Below are 24,588 nucleotides of genomic sequence, written 5' to 3' on the forward strand. Positions count from 1 at the left end.
ATAGTGCTTTAGAAAGTAGAGGAAAAAATATAAACTACATGATACCTACCAATTATGTAAGTGTGTGATTTCATAGGAGAAGGCAATGGCAACCCACTGCTGCCGTCTCTGGGGTCGCACAGAGTCGGACACAACTGAAGCGACTTAGCAGCAGTGATTTCATAGTTTCAGGAGGCAAGTCACTAATATTTCTAGTCCAAATCCATGGAAAAACAGACTTATATCCCATTTAAAATTGACTGCTTAGCTTCCTCTAAGTGTACCAATTGGACATGACTGAGCTTGCAGGAAAAGTACAATATTAACATCTTATTGGAAAATGTTTAAAACTGTTCATTTACTCTTTGAATCCTTTATCCTCACTCCAGGGAAGCCCCTTATCCTTATACATAAAATTCAATGGTGTAAAGTTAGCCAAAACAAAAATAGAGTAGTATCTACCCTACAACCTTTTCTACATTTTCACTTTTCATGGTTTCAGGCACCCCTAGTCAACATCAGTTCAAAGATATTAAATGGAAAATTCCAGAAGTTAACATTTCATAAATTTTCAATTTCCCACTGTTCTGAGTAGTGTGATATTAATAAAATCTTGCACCAACCTGCTCCATCCCACCTAGGGTCTCCAATCATTGACGTCCTCTGCTCTTGACATCCAGAAATCCACATCTTTAAGGCTAAATCATCCAGGACTACTTAAGGCAGATGATCTTCCTTCGGCTAGATCATCAGAAGGTTAACAGAAGCCTAATGCCACATGACAATGCCTAGGTCATTCATTTTATCTAGTCCAAAAGGCATTTCATCATCTCTGCTACTGCTAAGTCACTTTAGTCCTGTCCGACTCTGTGCAACCCCATAGACGGCAGCCCACCAGGCTCCCCCGTCCCTGGGATTCTCCAGGCAACAACACTGGAGTGGGTTGCCATTTCCTTCTCCAGTGCATGAAAGTGAAAAGTGAAAGTGAAGTCACTCAGTCGTGTCCGACTCCCAGCGACCCCATGGACTACAGCCTACCAGGCTCCTCGGTCCATGGGATTTTCCAGGCAAGAGTACTGGAGTGGGGTGCCATTGCCTTCTCTGATTTTTTTTATCATCTCATATCATCACAAAAACCAAAAGATTTGTACAGTACAATAAGATATTTTAGGAAAGAGAGAGTTTATATTGATATAACTCTTATTACAGTATATTGTTATAACTGTTCTATTATTAAGAGTTATTGCCATTAATCTCTACTGTGCCAAATTTATAAATTAAATTTTATCATAGACATGTACATATAGGAAAAACACAGTATATCTGTACAGGGCTCCATACTATCCAAGGTTTTAGACATCTACTGGGGGTTGTGGAATGCATTCTCCGCAAGTAAGGGGGAATACTGTAAACCACTAAACTACTACCATCATGTCCATTACCACCAATAATAACTTTAAAACACTACTGATTTACTGTCTACAAAGGACTCTTCTGAAAGACAACTATGTCTTTCTATATCTCAGCATATAAAGGGTTAATTGAGTGTAAGTAATAACAAGTGAGGTCTTATTAATATGAGCAGATGGCTGATGACAGAAGTTATAGCCTGAAACTTTAGTAATTTATAAAATAATAAATTTTTTCACCTTTAAATGTCATTTACTACTTCATTAGTGAAAAATAATGATTGTTTAAAAAATAGAAAGACATCCTCTAAATTCATATACCTAAAATACATAGATGTAATAAAAGCACAGAGACACGGTGGTTGTAATAAGACTGTATTTGTTTTTGGTTCATACCACAAGCCTAAGGGAAATCATTGCTTGAGTTGTAGTTTAAGCATCGGTTTGCAGTACAGGTCATATCCTCAGGCCTTTCAGGCTTGAAAATTCAACAAACTCGCCTCTCTTTTCTTACTAATGGAAGAAATTTGTAAAAAGTGAGATCAAAAAGCCAGCACTCAAAGTAATTTTAATGGAAAACATTTCATATCTTCAAATAAATTCCTCAAGCTTGATGCTTGTTTTGACAAAGAAGATATTGGTGTCTTTGTGCCAAGCTACAAAATCAGTAATTTGCTCTGACTGAATTCCAATAAAGCATTAAGTGGACTGTCAAATATTAATAAAATTAGATGTAACAGAATAAATTAAAATACTCCCAATAGTCAAAAATCTTTAAGATATTTTTTTCTCAGTTCATTTTGTGTTACTATATCATTCAATACTAGGTCATTATCAGCAAAGATTGATTATGCTGGTATTATGTTCACCAAACTAGGCATGTCTATTAAAATAGATATAAGGGCAGTTAAAAAATAGTGTATCGTTTTTTTAAAATAAATGCAACTGTATATCCTAAGTGGATTTGAATAAATGCCTCTATAGATATGTATATGAGATAAAGGAAGCAAAATACAGAGAAAAATGTGAAGTCAATAAGTCAACTCATATTTGATTCTATTGCTGCTGAGCTTAATAGCCAAGTTATCATTAATTCTCTTCTGTTTTATTTTATTAGACTTTATTCTTCAATTCTTTACTTCTTCTGAGGAAAAATGCATTTCTAGGGTTGGAGTAGGATGGACTTTTTAAACTGCTTTTATATCTTTCAGAATGCTCAATAGAGTATAATTAATGCAGGAGGTGTTGAATAAATAATGTTTGAATGAATGGCAGTCAATTTCAGAAAAATCACATGAACAAGTCATTTCAGCGCACTGTGCAAAAAAAGTTTTAGTATTCTAAGTAAACTTCATTTAGAACCTAATAAAGGACTCATGCATATGTTTGATTGAAACATGATTTCACATCTGTGTCTTCACGCTTATGGTACATCAGGTCACTGGGAATGCTTTCAGAACTTTGTTCACAAGGAAGCAGGAGAGTACTTCAGAGTGAGGTTTTAAACAAACTGATATGTTATGCATATCAATTTATAATATCCATCTTTATGCAAATAAGTTCTTAGCATACATGCCAATGAGATGAATGAGTGAACACTTCAAATGCTGAGTTGCTACAACTCTGTACTGAACCATGAGAATACTTGATAGTTCACACTGGAAATGGATTTTTGAGCACTATTCTGCTAAATAGGGAGTGAGTTTACAATAAGAATTACACAAAGCTAGTTTAAAAGCTTCCAAGTGAGTAGTAAGCAGAATAGAGTACCTACATTAGTAAGAAAGAGAATAGTATGAACAAAATCATTGCTGGTGTATATACAGAGTGTCAGCAGGTATTTTCTAAAGAACTTTACAGAAAAGCGACATCAAGGAATTCAGATTAAAAGGTGTTACCATCTCACTATAGAGAAGGAACATGAAACAAATATCAACCTGTAAGCGTAATTTTTCTCAAATGTGGGCCAAACACCCGGTAGCAGGATGTGTGTGTGTGTGTGTGTGTGTATGTGTGTTTTAAAAAATGCATGTTCTTGGACCCTCCCTTGGATACACTGAATCAAAAATACAGGCTGTGCAGTCCATGAGTCCATAAATACACTATAGATTGAAAACACCATGCATTGCTCTTAACCAGCATAGTATTTATTATACAAAATTTCTCTCTGGAATGAGCTCAGCCATTCACAGTGAATCTTTCTGTCAAGATTATAGAGTGTCTAAAGAAAGAGAGATTAAGAAAGTAGGAAAGTCAGCTGGGCAGTAGACTTTAAATAATAATGTCTTATTTCAGAGTTTTGGAACACCTAAACCTATGAATTACAATTAGGACTCTGTGTCTGGATCCTTAATTTAAAAGAGATGGGAGATGCACCCAACATAAATAAGAAAGCAAAAATTTTGGCATTTGAAGAATTCCAAAAAAGGTTTTAAACATATTACACATCACACCAATAACTGAAATTATAACATTAATTAAAATAATAATTCAACTTATTATTCTAAGAAATATCTTAAGAAACACAGGTTCTAGGCACTATTATGATTCCCAGGGGAAGACTCCAGAAAAACATGTAAGAAAGCAAATACTTATATTGCCTGTACTCCAGGTTACATTAGAGAGCAAAGCCCAAGCTGTAGAGCAGGGAAAACTTTTCTTAAGGAAGCAGTGATTTAAGCAGATCTGAAGACTGAGCTATCTAGGACAATGACGTATAATAAGAAACAGGCTTCAAGCAGAGGAAATAACAATACTGACTAGTGATTCAAGCACACTAGTTCTAGAGTAAGAATTTCCTGGTTTAGATTCCTATTCCCTCACTTACTAGATTTGTGACCTTGGGCAAACCACTTCACATCTTTAAACTTCAGTTTCTTCATCCTAAAAATGGGAATAATAATAATATTATGTCATGAAGATATTGCTAGGATTAAATAAGAAAAAGCAAATAGAGTTCTTCGCATAGCAATATGCACACTGTAAGTGCTGAAACATGCTAGCCATCATCGATCATCATCTTTGTCATTGTTACCACAATAGATAAAAGAGAGAAAGAGAGGGAACAGAAGTCCCTGACATGCCTTTTTAGAAACCAGAGGAGTCTCTAGAAAGATTCTTGCCAGTGAACCAAAAAAGTATTTTGATGATTTCTAAAAATATTCCACCCCATCTGCTAATCCTTATTAAATAAACCAGAGATGAAATATGGACAAATTCATTACATTAGTGTCTCATCTTTGAACTGTGTTTTCCAAGCAGAAATAAGCACAGGAAAAGCTCAGAATGCATGCCTCACTTAAGCCAAGTTTCAATGGGAATGGGCAGTTGCAGTTGGTAAAATTAAAGGATTTTTGTTAGTAGCCATAATGAGTACACTAACCTGGTCACAGAAGATCAGTATGACACCAGTGAAGAGATATTCATGATATGTAATTACAGAAAACAATTTTTTTGTCTCTAGATAGTCTTCCTTAGAAACTTCAAGAACTGACAAACCAATATTCATCTTTAAATAGAAATAATGTAGCTAAAAATTTTGTCTTGTCCAAATACATTTTGATAAGAACAGAAATTATGTGACTCTTTCCTATATACAAAGTATTGCTCTTACTTTGATGCTGTTTCTCTGCTTATTTCCTTATGTTAATTGTTCTGGATATTTTACTGAATTTGAAAATTTTCAATGCTAATGTAAAACAGTATTTTAAGAAATCATTGATGATAGAATCATCATTGATGATGACTCTAATTATATAATTATCTAATTATATGATTCTAATTATCATAATTCACTAATTATTCCTATAAGCTTGAAGTAGGTTTTTTGTTGTTGTTGTTGTTGTTACCTGAGGCATCACTGATTCTATGCTATTTTTCACTTTAAAGTATTTTTCTCTTCTCATTTTACTTCACCAATGAGTTTGTCTATATAATACTCATAAAGTCTAAAACGTATTTATCTCATGCATGTATTCAGTCGCTAAATTGTGTCCAACTCTTTGTGACCCCATCAACTGCAGCCTTCCAGGCTCCACTGTCCATGGGATTTTCCAGGTAAGAATACTTGAGTAGGTTGTCATTTCCTTCTCCAGGGGATCTTCCAACCCAGAGAGAGAATTTGCGTCTCCTGCTTCTCCTGCATTGGCAGATGGATTCTTTACTACTGAGCCACCTGGAGAAGCCTTATTTATCTCATAGTATTCTTTCTATGTGTACATGTTAAGTCACTTCAGTCATGTCTGACTCTTTGTGACCCTATAGACTGTAGCCCACCAAGCTTTTCTGTCCATGGGATCCTCCAGGTAAGAACACTGGAGTGGGCTGCCATGCCCTCCTTCAGGGGATATTCTTGACCCAGGGATCGAACCCACGTCTTTTAAGTCTTCTGTTTTGACAGGTGGGTTCTTTACCACAAGCACTACCTGAGAAACTTTTCCATGAACTCACACTGTTGAAAAGTTTCTTATAAACTATTATAGTAACATTTATCAATATCTTATTATGTACTAAGCATTACTCTGTTTTATAGATATTAACTGAATGAAAATCACTACATTAAGGCTTTAAATTGGATAAAGAATGCTCACAAATTGGGTAGTCAGAGGATCTGGGTCTCTGTCCCTGGGTGAACTGGTATGTAAAGTGCAGCGGATGTATGAAAGCTCGCTGGATGGCAAAAACATTAAGTGGATCTAGAAAACATTTTGATTATGGTGAAAAAAATTAGTTGTCAGAATGAGATATTTAATATAACTATTACGTGAAATTAAAAATCCAATGCTAAATAAATTTTTAATAAGAATACTTATGCAGAGAAATAAGCAATCCATGTAAAGGGTACTGTTTAGGAAAATGGCAAATGGATTTGGGATAAAAGCAGTACATAAAAAATATCAATATATAAACCACAGGAGGACCTTGCATAGTTCAAACATGGTAATGTGCCATGTTTGAGTTAAGAGATATCGTTAACTCTCATAATCTGAAGTAAAAAGGAAATACAGAACGAAAGAAAGAAAGAACAAAGGAAGGAAAGAGTGAAGAAAGGAAGGATGGAGGGGGAAAGAAGAAAGAGCAGGAGGCAGGAATGGAAGAAGGAAGAGAGAGAGAAAGATAGGATGGACAAATCTTAATTATTTGAAAAAACATATTTCTTCAGAATAACGGAGGTAACCCAATTAACAATTACAGGCAGAAATTTTCATTCAAATTGAACAAATTCATGGATATCATAGTTTGAATATGGTGGCAAATCTGAAGATTTTTCAGCAGTTTCAAGTTTGAGATTCTGAAGTAGTAATGCTACTAATGGCAGCAGCAATTGCAATAAGGTTAAGTGCCTGCCATTTATTGCTTGACAGCTGCAGTGGCCATGTTTTGCTTCATCAAGCCAGATCTGTGGTAGAGTACTGGGCACTTCTCCTGAAACTTAGCCCTTATCTTTTAATCTATTTTTCTCAATGATTGTATAAGCCACTTAATACCCTTTATTACAGGCCTCTTTTGTTTAAACCACTTAGAGTAAATTTTGTTTACAACTAAGAAAACTGACATTAAAATCTAAAAAATGTTCCCAAAAGAGAAGTGTTGCAGGCAAAAGTCTTTTAAAAGAATGGGAGTTTGGACCTGTGATTCGACTGGTTAAATTTCCTTTTTTTTTTTTTTTTACTTTTTTATATAAAATCTTTCTTATTCTCTTTTTTTAAAATTTTTTAAATTTTTAAATTTATTTATTTTAATTAGAGGCAAATTACAATATTGTATTGGTTTTGCCATACATCAACATGAATCCACCACGGGTGTACATGTGATCCCAATCCTGAACCCCCCCTCCCACCTCCCTCCCTTGACCATCCCTCTGAGTCATCCCAGTGCATCAGCCCCAAGCATCCTGTATCCTGCATCGAACCTGGACTGGCAATTCGTTTCTTATATGATATTATACATGTTTCAATGCCATTCTCCCAAATCATCCCCCCCTCCCTCTCCCACAGAGTCCAAAAGACTGTTCTATATATCTATGTCTCTTTTGCTGTCTCCCATACAGGGTTATTGTTACCATCTTTCTAAATTCCATATATATGCATTAGTATACTGTATTGGTGTTTTTCTTTCTGGCTTACTTCACTCTGTATAATAGGCTCCAGTTTCATCCACCTCATTAGAACTGATTCAAATGTATTCTTTTTAAGGGCTGAGTAATATTCCATTGTGTATATGTACCACAGCTTTCTTATTCATTCATCTGCTGATGGACATCTAGGTTGTTTCCATGTCCTGGCTATTATAAACAGTGCTGCGATGAACATTGGAGTACATGTGTCTCTTTCAATTCTGGTTTCCTCGACTGGTTAAATTTCAGTGTAGCAAGAACCTATGTAGTTTTTAAAGGATGTTGCTAGTTTTAATCTAACAACAGCAGACATGTAGTGGCTATATCTTACCACCTCTGGTCACTGCAAATAAAGGGATTCTTGAAGATGTTTTTGGTGACCAAATTTCATCTGCTTTAGTACTCTTGCCCATCGTGGCTCAGTAGGTAAAGAATCTGCCTGTAACAAGGAAGACCTAGGATCATCCCTGGGTCAGAAAAATCCCCTAGAGAAGGTTACGGCAATCCATGCCCATATTTTGCCTGGAGAATTCCATGGATAGAGGAGCCTTGTGGGCTATAGTCTATAGGGTTGCAAAGAGTTGGATGCGACTGAGCAACTTTCAGTTTCACTCAGTACTATAAAAGCATGAGAAAAATAAGAAATATAGGTGGGACAGGATGAGTCTGGTTGCACTGCAGAATTTAAAGAAATAAAATTAGTTTCTCAAAGTTTAAATTTCTCTGTTCAATTCATATTGTGATGATCAGAGTCTTCATGCTGTAAATATCTCATGTCCTCTTAGGATGACAGAACTGTGCATCAAAAACCAAGTCTTAGACCACAGAATTCCTGAACTGTTAAAATTATGGATTTATTGCCTTACCTTATGAGAAAATGAAGCCACTGATTGGAAAACATGAAATCCTGAGCACTGGAATGTGGATATGGGGGAGAAAATATATGATTGAAAATATTCTCAGCTTCCAAAACTTACTGAGTCTCTCTTGGTACCATTAAGTTCTTCCACACCTGGCTGAGGAAGCTACTCCTTGATGTCTTCAATACCTTATCTAAGATCATTAAGTGATAGAAGGAAGTATTTGTCTTCTTGCTCAAACTTATTTACTCCATCTGAACTCAAGATCCCAACATCCTCTTGGGAGCCAATTATGCAGTCAATGCTGCGGACAAAAAAACTTCCTGAATATGTCTCACAAAACTTTATAACTTAAATCCACAGAAGCATATGGAATATGTGTGTGAAAATGGATTTTATATGTTCCTTACAGAAGAGTGAGAAACAATTTAATTCAAGCTGGTATATATACATGATTAGAGATCCAATGTGCTTCTCTAGGTAGCTAGCTAGCACAAATGCTAAATGCTTGTTCAATTAGTTGACCATGATCTGGATTTGAAAGGTGAACTATGTTTTTATAGTTCAGATACTAGGAATTCCTTGTTTTAATGAAGAAGGAATTAAATGACCAACTAAAATAGGAACACTGAAATTGATTTATTTGCCAAGACTTATGAAACTATCCACTAATTACAACTTCAGAAAGGACTCAGAAGACATGTTCTTCACCATAATTATAAGAAATAAATTGATGAGAACAGTGCCACTTTTATAACCAAAATCTCTAAAATTTCTCTTTTCTTGAGAACACAGAGGTTGAAGATGCAGTGAAATGATTTCTTAATTTCTTAGGGATCAGATATGGCAGAGACCAAGTGGTAGCATTTTACCACTAAAAAGAAAGTGGACATGGATTTCATAATAGGCGAAAATGTGAATGGTAAAAAGTCTAGCACCAAGGCACTAAGCGACTGAAATAATGGACCCTCTCATCTATACCACTAATGATATCAAGGTCTAAGAAATACAAATGAAAATTTAGTGACCTAGTTAGTCATGGTGTCTCACCAACACCCAGACCTGAGTAACTTCATTTACCCTATTAAATGAAGAGAAAATTGATTGTCCATACGGAGGACTGTGCAAGTAACATATATTAATATTGCACATTTCCTTTTCAGCTTATCTGAGAGAAATTTCTGGCCATTTCTAGATAAGTTGGGGGGTGGGGTCGGGGGCAGGGGGTTACCGCCTGGATTGTAAATTTTAGATTTCAAGATCTAAATTTAGATTTAGAAACTAGGATATAGAATATACATTTAACAGATTATAGAGCTAACACTAATCTCTGTGGACCCAAAATACCCCTAAGAAACCATGATCTGAGTGGAGGCTATGATGGTAATGTGATGAATGAGATTTTGTCCTGAGCCCACATTACAACTGACACATTGATGCCTCCATTCAATTCTTTATTTCACCAGTCATAAGTGTATACTTGGAAGATTTCCTCTTCAACTATAAAAAAATCTCCTTGTCTCTGAGCCCCATGCAATAAAAGCTGTGAAACTACAGTAATGACCAAAATAAACTAAATCATAGAGCTTCCTCTTTTTATTCTTCCTCCTACCAAAAGAGTAAACACACACACCTAGTGGATCTGTGGGGAATACAGCAATTAATGCCACCGTTCAAAATACATTAGAGTAAAAAATTAGTATTACCTACATGCAAATGTAAATTACCTCGTTTAGTCTATATAGAAGACAAACAACTGAACTCATCTCACACGCTAGTAAAGTAATGTTCAAAATTCTCCAAGCCAGGCTTCAGCAATACGTGAACCGTGAACTTCCAGATATTCAAGATGGTTTTACAAAAGGCAGAGGAACCAGAGATCAAATTGCCAACATCCACTGGATCATGGAAAAAGCAAGAGAGTTCCAGAAAAACATCTATTTCTCCTTTATTGACTATGCCAAAGCCTTTGACTGTGTGGATCAATAAACTGTGGAAAATTCTGAAAGAGATGGGCATACCAGAGCACCTGACCTACCTCTTGAGAAACCTATATGCAGGTCAGGAAGCAACAGTTAGAACTGGACATGAAACAACAGACTGGTTCCAAATAGGAAAAGGAGTATGTCAAGGCTGTATATTGTCACACTGATTATTTAACTTATATGTGGAGCACATCATGAGAAATGCTGGGCTGGAAGAAGCACAAGCTGGAATCAAGATTGCCGGGAGAAATATCAATAACCTCAGGTATGCAGATGACACCACCCTTATGGCAGAAAGTGAAGAGGAACTAAAAAGCTCCTGATGAAAGTGAAAGAGGAGAATGCAAAACTTGGCTTAAAGCTCAACATTCAGAAAACTAAGATCATGGCATCTGGTCCCATCACTTCATGGGAAATAGATGAGGAAACAGTGGAAACAGTGTCAGACTTTATTTTTTGGGGCTCCAAAATCACGGCAGATGGTGATTGCAGCCATGAAATTAAAAGACACTTACTCCTTGGAAGCAAAGTTATGACCAACCTAGATAGCATATTCAAAAGCTGAGACATTACTTTGCCAACAAAGGTCCGTCTAGACAAGGCTACAGTTTTTCCAGTAGTCATGTATGGACTTGAGAGTTTGACTGTGAAGAAAGCTGAGTGCCGAAGAATTGATGCTTGTGTTGGAGAAGACTCTTGAGAGTCCCTTGGACTGCAAGGAGATCCAACCAGTCCATCCTAAAGGAGATCAATCCTGGGTGTTCTTTGGAAGGAATGATGCTAAAGCTGAAACTCCAGTACTTTGGCCACCTCATGCAAAGATTTGACTCATTGGAAAGACTGTGATGCTGGCAGGAGGAGAAGGCGACGACAGAGGATGAGATGGTTGGATCGCATCACTGACTCAATGGACATGAGTTTGAGTGAACTCCGGGAGTTGGTGATGGACAGGGAGGCCTGGCGTGCTGCAGTTCAAGGGGTCGCAAAGAGTCGGACAGGACTGAGCATCTGAACTGAACTGAACTGATTACAAAGATAGCCAGTAAGCTCTCTCCACAGAAGAAAGTCAAAAAAGACCCTCAGAATTATCACAGTAATGATTGAGCAAGTGACAATGAACTTCTTTTTCAACATCTCAGTAAACAGAGATCAACAAAAAATGTTTGTCTCCCTCTTCTCATGAACACTTGTGTGCTTTTACCATCAGCATTCTCTTAAATTTCCAACTCTATGGCATAATTTAGTTTCAACCCCGGGCATGGCCACAGCCTGTAAGACATCATTCTGCACAAGTTTGTAAACTGCATCAAACTGAAAGTACCTGATGAAATGGAATTATCATGCCCCTGGATACCTTTGGAAGAATCAAGAAATAAAACCTTTCAACATAAAGGAATCACCTTTCTTAGTGATATTTCTGATAGTCTGGGACAGGTTGGGACATTCCCTCCAAAATGTTTGTTACACTTTGTAACTCATATCATGTTAATCTAGCCCTCTGATGAAAAAGTCAGAGTCTAAGACTAATTCAAAACAATTAAAATTTGATCTATTTTAGTTCAGAATTAGGATTCTGTACCTTGGCTTATTAAAGTATGAACACTTTTGGTTTTTTAGTTGGGATGAGCTTTTTGTTTCTGGGGATAAAATATACATTTGTATATATTAAAAGAGTGTCATGATATTAAAAGAGTGTTCTTGATAAAGTATGCCCAGTGCAAAATTATTTTAAAGTAAAACCCTAAAAAATAAGTTTATAGAGGAATATGATAAATGCACACTCTTTTGTGAGCTGATAGTGAAACATTTAACATAACTGTTTTCAATGGGATATTTAATTTTCATACTATGTTGACATATCACTCTCCATCTACTTATCCATCTATCTAGCAGTTATATTTTTGATGACCTAAACTAGTAAGACAAAATAAATGATAATACAATAGGAATGAACAATAGAAGTGTTGTCATGTAAATAATCTAAATGCATTTTCTGTAAAAAAAAATTTTTATACATCAATTTTTCCAAATCACTAGAAAACTTAAGGAGCTCCATGGAATTTATTTTTTCTAAGTTTGAGCTTAATAAAGCATGGTTTGTATTATCCATGATTTTATCCACTTTGCAAGTCAACTGCTAAGGTTCTTTATATAATTTATGTATTCAAATTTTTTCCTATCATTTGCCCTTCTCACACACAATTTTCCTTTACCTTTTTGTAAATTACTTTTCCCACCCTCAATTTTCCCACTTCATATGTGTTTGTATGTTTTGACTGTGATAATTCCCACAACTTTGCAATTTTTTGTCAATCTCAGTACTATTTGTCGAATTCTACAAGGCCCATCCCATAAATTCCAACTAATTGTAGTATTTAGCTTTCCTTAAAACTTCATCTTTTAACTTGACTATTAATTTACATGCAAAAAAGTATCATTTGAATTCAGACAACTTCTCACAAAAGCCAAATACTAGACTCCATAATGATTTAATAGCTGGAAAAATGTCTTAAATGCTGTGTAAACATCCATAAATTAATCATTTAATCACTATCCTCAGCATAAAATCATTATTTCTTTTTATAGACTGATGAGCCAGGGTTACCTAATCAATTTAAATTTCTAGATTAATGTAAGATTCTTATCTTGAAAAAATTACTAATTTTTTTCTTGTACGTGTTGAACATAATTTTGAATCTGGGCTGTTCATATATCACATTGATGTCACTAATATAAATCAATCAGAAAATGACAGAACAAATTATAAATTTGAAACAAATAAATTAAGAAACAAATGCATTTCTCAATAAACACTCCATAGAGATTGAAACTAAAGTTGAAATCTGTTAAAAGAAGTTTTGTATAAAAACCACATATGGTATAGATAATTTTCTGTAATTTAAGGCTGAGAAAATATTCAGACATTAAAACCAACTACTGTAGCCCACTTTCTATAATGTTGGTACTTGATAAATGTCCAGCACCGTGGCATTATTTCTAAGAGTTACTTGAAGTCAATAATTTTTGTGAAATTGATATTTAGTTGGTCTGAAATGTCAGACCCTGAGAAAATCTCCATCTTGTTTTTATTTTTTGGTAGGTTTGTAAGGATTTTACAGTACGTATGCTCTGAAAACTTGGGGGAAAAACAGCAAATCAAAAGTCAATAAAGTTTCTGCTCTGAATACAAATGTTTGTTTTAGGTGATAGCCATTCCTTGAATAGTCAGATAGAAATTTTTCTTTCTTGACATTTAAAGTATTTGTAGTTCAAAAAACATACTGTGCAGTCCTAAAAGGCCAGTAAGTAAAAATACCTGGAGCAAATATTTATTAATAATTTCATTTAAAAAACAGTTATCTAGTTCATCAGAGAAACATCATTCAAAGAAGGTTATGCAAGCTTAAATAATGTGCTATCAGGGAACTACAATTCTTAATGATTGTTCAATATGCTTTCAGTATGTTAATGGAAGATTCACATGTAGAACCAAGTAAGCTTAAAAGATATTGCATATGAAGGCTGAAAGCAATAGTTTAATCCCAATATTTTTCTGATGTGAGAAGACAGTTCACATTCACAGAGCACTTGTGGCATCTAGATACTGTGATGAAAAATTAATGTATACTAGTATGCCCAAAGCTGAGTCTATACCGAAGGAAAACCTAATTTTCTCTAATTTTGTCTACCTCTTCTTAGCACTTTTATTAGTTCAACCTTAGGTTAGGGACAAAATGGAGTAAGATATAAAAAATTCACGGAGGAAAGTGGCATATAAGTGTACAATTATTTTTTTTTTTTGTCATGGAATAAAAAACATGCTGTGGATACATTCAATATAGATGAGAACATGAGTGCTTAGAATGATGCTTAGTGAATAATTCAAATATCTTTGTATCCTCTGGGTTACTTTTGAATGTTTCTCTCAGTTTTATCAGTCAAAAACAACTATGAACCCAATGACACATGTTTTTCTTATTCTCAAGAGATAACCACTTCATTTACCTGACACATCCAATAATTCAAATTATTTTGACCCAAACTTGATTACAAACAATATTTTCTTGTCAATCAGATCATTCCACTACCTACAAACTTATACTAACATTACAGGAATTAAGTCTGACCTAATTCAGTCAAACACATCCTATCACACTGTGAGCTCTACTGGCAAGGATGTCCTCACCAAGCAACATCCACCTGCGGTACTTAAGAGGTAACCAGTTTACTCCCATGAACTGAGAGCTGAGGCCAAGGAATAGAAGGAGCGTTACATTTAAAGCCCCTTCCTACACAGGCACCTGTTATTGACAAAAACCAGTTATAAGCTACTCATAGGCTTTGAATGGTTCTTGCCACATAATAGGACAAGTTATTAATTCAGCCATAGCTTGATTTTTAGTTTACTAGACAAGAATTCTCTATATTGATTTACTTAAAATTAAGTACTTGAGGGGAAATTTTAGGGGAATTAATCATTCAAGCAGCACTATTTTCCCTACTCCTTAATAATTACTCCTTAATATTTCCAAGTTCTTCATATGGAATATAGATATATTTTCATATGTATGGTTGTTGTACAACAGCTCACAGTTATTATAATTTTGATAAATGGATTTATCAAAGAAAAGTTGTTTTATACATTTGTAATAATAACAATAGAAATAATAAGAAAACCCTATTTTAATATGTGAAGAAAATTCAGATGTGGTGCCAAACTAATAAACCTGCCTAATTACATGCTAATTTAATGAACTAAAGAAAAAACCTGAAGTGAATAAAACAACAAAAATATAGATCTGAGCTATAATAATTGCACTGTTCAAAATTATGAGACAAAAATTTTTTCACAAATGGATTTGAGCCATAAATATATTTTTTAATGAAAAAATTCAACTAAAATCTATCTTATTTTCTGTCTGTGGATGTGTCTGCTACAAAACTTTAGCTTTTATTTGCCTAGAACTTAAAAAAAAAAGTCTCAAGGTGTATTCATTCTACTCTAAGTCCTAACCCTCTGGATAATGGGAAGTTCTTTTTCACATCTCAGGCAACTTAGCCCTGAGCTGGGGAGATAACTGACAGAGATTGTCCTAAGGTACATGATTTGGTTGGACATCACACTTACCTGCTTGATTTGTGGTTACATTTACAGACACATACTGCCGGGCTCCTGGACTCAAGTCGGACACTCCATTCACTGCCTCAATCTCAAAGGTATAGTTTGTGTGAGCGAGCAGATCCACCACCATGACAGAGGTGTTTTTCAGGCCGATTTGCTGGGGGAGGTACCTGACATGACCGCCACACTCGTCACACACACCTGCATGGGAGTTGCACTTCTTGCATGCAATATAATATGACACATCTTTCCTTCCACCAGTGTCAGCAGGAGGAATCCATTCCAGAAAGACACTAGTTTCATTAACATTTGAGATGGCATTCCGAGGAGCTGAGGGGGGTCCTGGTTTGCAAAGTAAAGTGAAAAAAACAAATTTTGAGATGATAAAATTAGGCATTGCTTACTACACAAATTTCTGGTCTGAAGGGAAAAAAATAGCTTTGCAATCATTGTTTTAAGCAGGGCAGAATGCAAGAATTATCAATTTGTAATAATCTTTGAAAAATCTTGTTACAGTTTTGTAGGGACAATAGTGGGGTTTAAATACTATAGAAATGACTTATCTTGGCAATGTAACAAGTTCAGTTAAAGATTATGTTTTGCTTAGTGTATACATAAAGAATTATGGAATAAAACTATGCATGCAAAAAATGTAGATAAAATTATGTATTCAAATAGTGGCAGGTTCTTGGCAAGTCCAGGGAAAAATTCTCCTTGGGGATTGACGTGATTAAGTCCTCAATGATACTTGTTCCCTGAAAGCTAGGAATTAAACATGAAGGATTTACTAAGCAATGAGTACAGGTAGAAAGAGGATTTATTAGTGTGGCTCTTGACTACAAATACTACAGAAATTAAAAAGGACAAACAAAAACAGCCTTAGTTTATCTCAAAGGAAGTTGCATATCTACTGATAAGCCACCAACAGAATTTGGAACCTCCTTCATATGACAAAAAAAAAAAACAACAACAAGAATTTAAGTAGTTGATCAACATTACAAACTGTGATAAAATTTTGCTTACTTTGATATGATTTTAACATTGTGGTTCGGCAAAACTGTGCATTTTACTTAACTGAAAATCTAAAACTTATTTTAAAAATAATTCTCCAAAACACAATTAAGAAGAAGAATGAATGTGTTCAGACCTTGAAAAATAAGCATAGTAAATTTATATATAAATACCAACTGCTATCCATGTATATAATACTGTATTTCTGAAATAATAGCAGACTAAAGAGAACTAAAATTGGTTACCTACCAACTGTAACCAATGCATTACTCTGGTGGGGGGTGCTGATAATGAGACAAGCTATGAATGCGTGCAGATGAGAGATATATGGGGAAATCTCTATATCATCCTCTCAATTTGTTCTGAACCTAAAAATGCTCTAAAAAAAGTGTCTATAAAAGAATTAACTGTATATTGTCTGACTCTAGAATAGATTTTTAGATACTCAGACTTACAGCTTCAGTCCACTGTTAATATTATATGATCAGATGTTCTTGAAGAGAAAACACATTTAGATTTGTTTCAGAATTACTTAGCAAAGATTTCCCAATAGGGAATAAAATGGACTATAAATGGTTCATAGGCATAAATTAACCTACTCAGGATGACATAGCTTAGTTATCTTAATATGTGCTGTCTGTTCTAAACATAGAAGTAAATATTAATTTCTACCTAACATTTATTAAACCATGACTGCTGAGGACTAAATTTAAAAGGCAAAACTAATACAATTATGTAAAGTTTAAAAATAAAATAAAATTAAAAAAAAATTAAAAGCAATAAGAAAGTTACCTAGTATTCATAAAATATCACTTAAAGAACTCCATAATGTAAAAATTGCCAGTTTTGATTAAAAAATCTCTACCTTTGCTATAGTTGTGGTTGAATCCTGTGAATTTTCCCATATAATCTCACACACTCCAATATAAAAGTCACTTTTCAGTTGAAACAAATACTTAAGATGGAAATACAACTCTTTTTACTATTGCCTTTAACTTATCTAATAGTGGAAAATTATGGCAAAAATGTAATTTGAGATCAAAATGTTACAGATTCTTTTGTGAGAAAAAGGTAAAGTATACTTGGAATAGGTCTACTTCAGAAGATATCAAAATTCTGAGTTTTTTTTCCTGACAACTTAACTATACCCACAGTTTCCATCTTTCCTCTAAATCTGTAAAACTGTATCATGGTCTAACTCTTCTTCTGACTCTGCTACCAATAGCCCCTCAGCATGTGAGTGGGGGGCACATATGCCTCTCAAAGTTAAAATGAAACTCATATATTCAAGGGAAGCCCTAAAGAAGAGGTAATCAGTGAAGACTCAGACTGACATGCACCAAAAAATAACGTAATGAAATCCCACCGTCCTGCTAATAGATGTGATGTATGAACCCAAGTAGAGCTGTGAGAGGCACCCTCAATTTGAACAGATTCATTAGAATCTGAATTTTGTTTTTTCTTTTCCTCTAGGTGTGTAGCATTTGGTTTTCCAGAGTACCAAAAAAAATAGTAAAAGAAGTTGAAACCATAATTTAATTCCAAAGAGCCAAACAGACATAAATCAAGTGATCTCATCTGTTCAAGGGTATCATCATAGGTGGTATTTGTGGTATTGTGAATGCAACTAAGAACAGAACACACACACTCACAGACTATGTATTAGAAAGATCTTCTAAAGGACTTCCTGTCTTTTTTGAGAAATGCATACAAATGAGTGTTCCTCTGAGACACAGTATTAGAAATGCACACACATGGATACAGAGAAAATATAAACCTCAGGTCCTAAACGAGAGCTAAGCAGTCCTTGACACCAGAGCATGGGGTCTCACCCATTCCCAAACCTAGTAATTTTACAGAATGGGAGGCTCATATTCATGCTGAGAAAGAGACTGATCGTGGTTGGACTACTTAAAGAAAAGAATACCTATAAAACTGATGAAATTGAAATAAGTCAAGATATGATTTTCTCTAATTCACCAAAGTACAGTCTAGCAAATATCTCCCTGTTTGGGCTCTATTTTGCTTTGAATAATTGAAGCAATTTCCACTGCAACCAAGATACATCACATTCAATCACACTTTATATCTCCTCAATTCAAATGTATCCTCTTAAGACAGGGATACAATACCGTCATTTACTTATGTGAAGAGGAATTATTATAGTTAGTAACAATCTAACCCATAAAAGTATCAGAATGTGATAAAGAATGATCTTTAACACTATTAAGTTAATATCAATGATTTGAGAAACAATGAATATACATTTCACTGCCATTATGAAATTCAGGCACTGAAATTCAGATAAAACTTCAGTTGTGATTATTTAAATAAAGAAATCATATGTCTTTATCTATGATACCAGAGAGTACTAAATTTCAAAAAAAATTGTCTTCATCTTTGAAGGCAACTACAACCTACAGAGATCTAAAAGAGTACAAAATGGGACATCACGGAAAATGAATGGTAAGGGGAGTTGGGATTCACTATTCTTCCCTTTCATTTGTTTTTGTTTGATTTGCTATAGAGACGAAGATAGAAAAACTAAAGAAGTACTGTCATCAAGCAAACTAACATGTAAATTTGTTTCCTTCTCAGAAATATGTGGCACATTAGAAAAACATAAACACCAAAACACTGATAGATATGGAAGTACCCACTGCAAATGTTGGAATAAAATGTTTATTATTCATCTGTTCTAAGATTATTTGACCATATACTTAATAATAGTTAAGGACACTCACTGCTAAAAAAACACAACCACTTGAAAATCCTAGTTGACAACTGGTTTTATATTTGACTCTTAAATTTGACTTGCCAACCCGCAGCACTCCATGTTCGTGTAGTGTTTCCTGTCTTATAAATGACCTTCTCATTGGTCTTTGCAGCTTAGTGGGGCAGGTTACAACAAGAAGATAGAAGTACCATGTACTGGATATTTTTGTGATCAGAAATTTGGCTTGGAAGAAGAGGAAGAAAAGTAAAAACGATTTACCAGGAACAGGTGAATGGATTTGTCAAAGTCATGTTTGGCTACCACGAGCACTCAAATAAATCATAAAGTAAAAAAAAGAAAAAGAAAAAGAAAAATTGTATTTGTGGCCCAGATGTTGAACTTGAAATAAGGGAAAACGGATTCTTCCCACTGTAAATAACAGAAGAGACTCGGATTTCTTAATGTTTACTCAAGAAGATTGGATTCTGGTGAAATCCTATATTGGCAAATTAAACATTATGCCTGTTTTGGCGGAAATGGTAATAGAATGTAACAGGCTCCATCATGCTATTTCTTTAAACTGGTGAAGGTTAGCATCACCAAAGATCCATGGGTTTTCCTTACTTGTGCATGCCATTGTGGGTGGATCAGACTCCCTCCTGAAATAATCCTTTTCACAGACACAAGAGGTTGAAGCTTCCTCATGGGTGTAACTGTGAGGTGGACATTTGCTGCAGCTCTGGCTGTGAGGTGAGGCTTTGAAGAACCCAGGTCTGCACACTGTCAAAAGAAATAAGAGACTAAGCTTTTCCCTGGAACAGATGCAGTGTTTGCTTTGTGAATAATGTAATTATTTTGACTAGTATACACAGATCTCATGTAACACCATCCTTTCATTAATTTCAAAATTTTTTCATAAGTTTCTGAATCATAAACAACAGGCTATTCATCCAGATAATCAAATATTTATTTAAAGTATTTAAATCAAACATGATTGGAATATATTTATAATGATTCTTAGGTTACAAGAAATATAAAAATGGTCATATGTATTTAAAACAAAGTGCTTTGAATATAACCTTCATTAATGCTATTATAGAACAACTTATGTTGGAAAAAAAAAAACAAAATTTCCACTATACTCAGAGAACGGTATGGTACACAATAGTTGCTCAAAGTTTTGTTGTTGAATTAATAAGTAAATTAACTGTATGCTTGGTCACTCAGTCGTATCCAACTCTTTGGGACCCTTTGGATTGCAGTCCACCAGGCTCCTCTGTCCACGGGATTTTTCAGGCAAGAACACTGCAGTGCATTGCCATTTCCTCCTCCAGGGGATCTTCCCGACCCAGGAACTGAATTCACATCTCCTGTGTTTCCTGCACTACAGGTGGATTCTTTACAGACTTAGCCATCAGGGAATGCTAAAACCTTCACAAAATTCTGTTAGAATGGAGAGAATGCATGATTGAGCTAGTATATCATTCACATTATTAATTTATATCATACTAATATCAAGAGGATTCAGACTTCAGGGTTTTTGTTTTTGTTTTTCCCACATTTTACTCCATTTTAGAAATTTTCATTGAGATCTTTACTGATCCAACATTCATCTATTCCGGTATCAGTCATGTTTATACCACAAAAATTATAATGCTCTACAAAGGAGAAAAATGTGCCTTATTCAATTTTGCATTTACAATACTTATCGCAGTGTTTTACCACATAAAGTATTCACATATTGTTATGTAAGGCACACCTGAGTGAATGACATGGCAAGAAAAATGTAACTGAAATACTCAGAATCACATGAAGAGAATCTCTGATATTTTTGTTAAGTTAGTGGTCAGGTAAGTAAATATTAACAAGCTAAGTTCCCTTATTCTGTATTCCCTAAGCTTTTATCTTTCTCTTTCTTCTCAATGGGTAGTAAAGCCAAACTTCAATATTCCAATTGTCCACTATGAACCATGTGAAGACCATAAAACTGACGGTTTGATTACCTTTTTGGAGCTTAGTTAACTTAAAGCTAATCAACTATTTATGTGTTTTTTTCCTATTCTGAAAATCCACTATATATACTCAAGAGAGTTTATTCAAGCATCAATGAACATTTGCTAAAGCTTAAAGGTAAATTTGTATTTCCATGGAAATTCTGATAGACATAATGAACTAGGGCTAATTTTCATGTGCTATAAATGATCTGGGGTTTTAGTAATCCATGCGAAGGCTTTCTGCCATCACCATGAATAATCAGGAATTGACAAAAATGAGAAGGTATTTTTCAGTAGATCTAATTATAGCGATAGTAAAACCTAATGCTCTTATAAATTCAGAGTGAATGTGAAGGTATTTGAAAGATAAGAAGAGCTTTTTGATAGTATTAGGGACATTCTTGTAGTTAAATGATTAGGAGAAGATTTAAAATATTATTTTTCTTATAATAGGATTGCTGTAGCAGCCAGTACCATTCTTAGCTAAGTTATCCAATTTTTCTTCTTTTATCCTTTTCAGTAAAACCATTCTCACTTCAAACATAATTTTCTTTCAAAGACATGAACTGTCAATCCACACATTCTGCATATTTGGAGCTCATTTATCATTCATGAAACAAAAGTCATTTCTTTTTAATGAATTCCTTTTAATTTAAAAACTTTATATAATATCATATATAACACTGCTTTTCAATCCACCATGGGACGTTAGGAAATAGGAAATTATATAGATGTAAGTAAAAAGTAGAAAATCGTATCCTTCTCTTCAGTAGAGAAGTTGAACAAAATGCTTTCAGCAGGTGGTGAGCCAGAAATTTTGCTTAGGACTGGGTTACAAGGTGAAAAAGATAGATGTGGCCCTGCCTTTATGAGTATTAAAGCCACTGCATGTGTAACTATAATTATGCAGGAAAGAGACAGAGCAGGGAAGTGAATATGGACACCTAATTTAGACTGGAATGTCAAAGAACATTTCCTTCAGGAAGCTGTCTCCACTGATATGTAAAAGATTAGGAAAATTATCCAATTTGAGGAGGAGTACTGCAGTGCCTTAGAGGGCAAAATATTTTCAAAGGAGAGGAGAACAAGTAGGGAGATGGAAAACACTAAAAAGTTGATCAGGGAGACAGTGGCAACAAAGAGGCAGAGATGATGTTAGGGAAGAGGATACCAGGTCAGAAACACATTATGGTTTCTAATATTTGGAACTTTTAGTTAATGGGTAGTAACAGGTCATTACAGTGTTGTAATCAGGGAAATGTTAATAGTAAGATCAAAGTAGTGTGTAAGAGATCATTTCTGTCTAGCATGGGCAATGGATTGACAAGGAGCATGGATGGAGGCATTTGCCCCTTTTGTTTCTGTTGCATTGTTCTGGAAACAGATAAGAGTGGTTCCAATCACTCTTATCACCACAAGAGTGGTGACAGATAAGAGTAGGTAAATTCAGGAGATGAATATGAGGGAAAATCAGCAAGATTTCATGATATATTTAATAGATCAGATGTACGAGTGAAAAATCCTAACAATGACTCTAAGATGTTTGGCTTGAACTTCACAGGCAATACTGGTGCCATTTTCTCAGACAGAGAACACTAGATATGAAATGTGTTTGGGGAGATAGTTATTATGTTTAAAGTATTATTTAATTTGAGGTGGCTAAAGAAATCCAAATAGAAGTATAGAGAGGAAAATTGTAGGGTTCAATGTATTCCAAGAAAAAATATCAAAAAATCATTAATTATCCATTATCAAATCATGGCTGTAAATCCAAGTTGGGCATGCAATGTTGCTACACAAACTTCTTGTTGTTCAATCGCTTAGTCATCTCCAAATCTTTGCAACTCCATGGACTGTAGCATGCCAGGCTTCCCTGTCCTTCACTATCTCCTGGACATTGCCCAAACTCACATTTATTGAGTCGATGATGTCATCCAGTCATCTCACCCTCTGTCGTCCCCTTCTCCTCCTGCCTTCAATCTTGGTATTATTTCTTTAGTTAGCATCAGTCCTCAGGATCAGCATGAGTATTTTGGAGCTGTTCTTCTTTCTTCTAACTCCTTATAAGCTCTATTCCTTTGTGAATCTCATGGTACATGCATGTGTGCTGAGAAACTAGAAGTCATCAGAGAGGAAATTTCTTACTTTTCTACCACCAAATCTCCAAATCTATATGCACTTGGATCTTTCTTCCTATTAAAAGGTAAATGTATCTTTGCTCTTGGGAGCTTGCCTGGTGGCTAAAATGGTAAAGAATCTATCTACAATGCTGGATACCTGGTTCTATCCCTGCGTCGGGAAGATCCTCTTGAGAAGGGGATGGCTACCCACTTCCATATTCTTGCCTAGAGAATCCGTGGACAGAGGAGCCTGAAAGGCTACAGTCCATGGGGTCGCAAAGAGTTGGGCATGAGTGCGCAACTAACATGTGTCTTTGCTCTTAGCAAAAAAAAAAATCCTCATTTGAATTGGAGCCCCATCCATACTCTCTCTTAGAGTCATCTTCCAAGTGTCTACTATCCCTTTTACAAAATCAGAGGTACTCTCAACTGCCCTCTCTCTCTTTCTCTTGGGCTCTCCCTTTCTCCTCCCTCCCTCCCTTTGTCATTATCTGGAGCCTGATACAATTTCCAGAACTCTTCAATGGAAACAAAGTGAAGCGAAAACAAAACACATAGCACAACACAGTCAATCTTGCTTGACTTCATTTCTCCCCATAGCAATTAAGTACCAAACAGTTTGGCTTCCATGCGGAACATAACTTCTTAAATCATTTTTCAACACATGCATCACAAGTTCCTCATTCTAAGTCACATGTTGACACACTCCAGAACATGGCCACTTCCTTTGTTAAGAATGTAACTTTCTGGATGCAATACTTCTCCACAGCATTTGACCATATCCTCTTTTGGGAAACTCCTATTAATTTTACTACAAAATGCTAGCATAGCCTACAAGTTTCCAGACTATATTTAAGAAACCCTTTAAATGCAATCTCCTATCACACTCACTATCTCCATCAATACTAACTGACTTGCAATTTCCAGAACTTGAGAAACTTCTTTATCTGCCTTTGAATACTGAAGGAAAAGCATTCCAGGTCAAAAGACAAGAAGTAAAAATTGAGAGAACAGAGGTGGTACAAAAAGCTTGTAGTCCTTGATAAAAGACTTGTATTTAATCTGAACACATCTAGAAGACTCTGTGTGTATTTACTTTTTGAGGGTGCCCTTTCTGCCAAGCACTGTGGCAGGGAATATCTGTGTCGTGGTGAGAAAAAAAAAAAAAAATTCTACTCTATATTCTGAAGCAACAACACATTCAGGAGACAGAAAATAAATAATAGTCCAAAAAAGTAAAATTTACTTTTTACCTTTTAATCTTGACAATATTCAAC

General features: G+C 35.0%; 1 protein-coding gene across 3 annotated transcripts in view; it reads right to left on the bottom strand.

Annotated features, from left to right (window-relative positions):
* EPHA5 (EPH receptor A5) overlaps window positions 1–24,588 on the bottom strand; it is a 398,564-nt gene that overhangs the window by 183,084 nt on the left and 190,892 nt on the right. The window contains exons 4-5 of one of the 3 annotated variants that reach the window (XM_010848897.1): window positions 19,822–19,977; window positions 15,477–15,812 (exon numbers count right to left, since the gene is read on the bottom strand). The exons of 1 other annotated variant lie outside the window; for it this stretch is intronic. In XM_010848897.1, the coding sequence (XP_010847199.1) occupies window positions 15,477–15,812; window positions 19,822–19,977 (492 nt within the window). The remainder of the gene's footprint in view (window positions 1–15,476; window positions 15,813–19,821; window positions 19,978–24,588) is intronic. One more of the 3 variants, XM_010848895.1, reaches the window with a different exon arrangement.

This window comes from Bison bison, unplaced genomic scaffold (genome assembly GCF_000754665.1).
Source record: "Bison bison bison isolate TAMUID 2011002044 unplaced genomic scaffold, Bison_UMD1.0 scf7180017864279, whole genome shotgun sequence".
Classification (NCBI taxonomy): domain Eukaryota; kingdom Metazoa; phylum Chordata; class Mammalia; order Artiodactyla; family Bovidae; genus Bison; species Bison bison.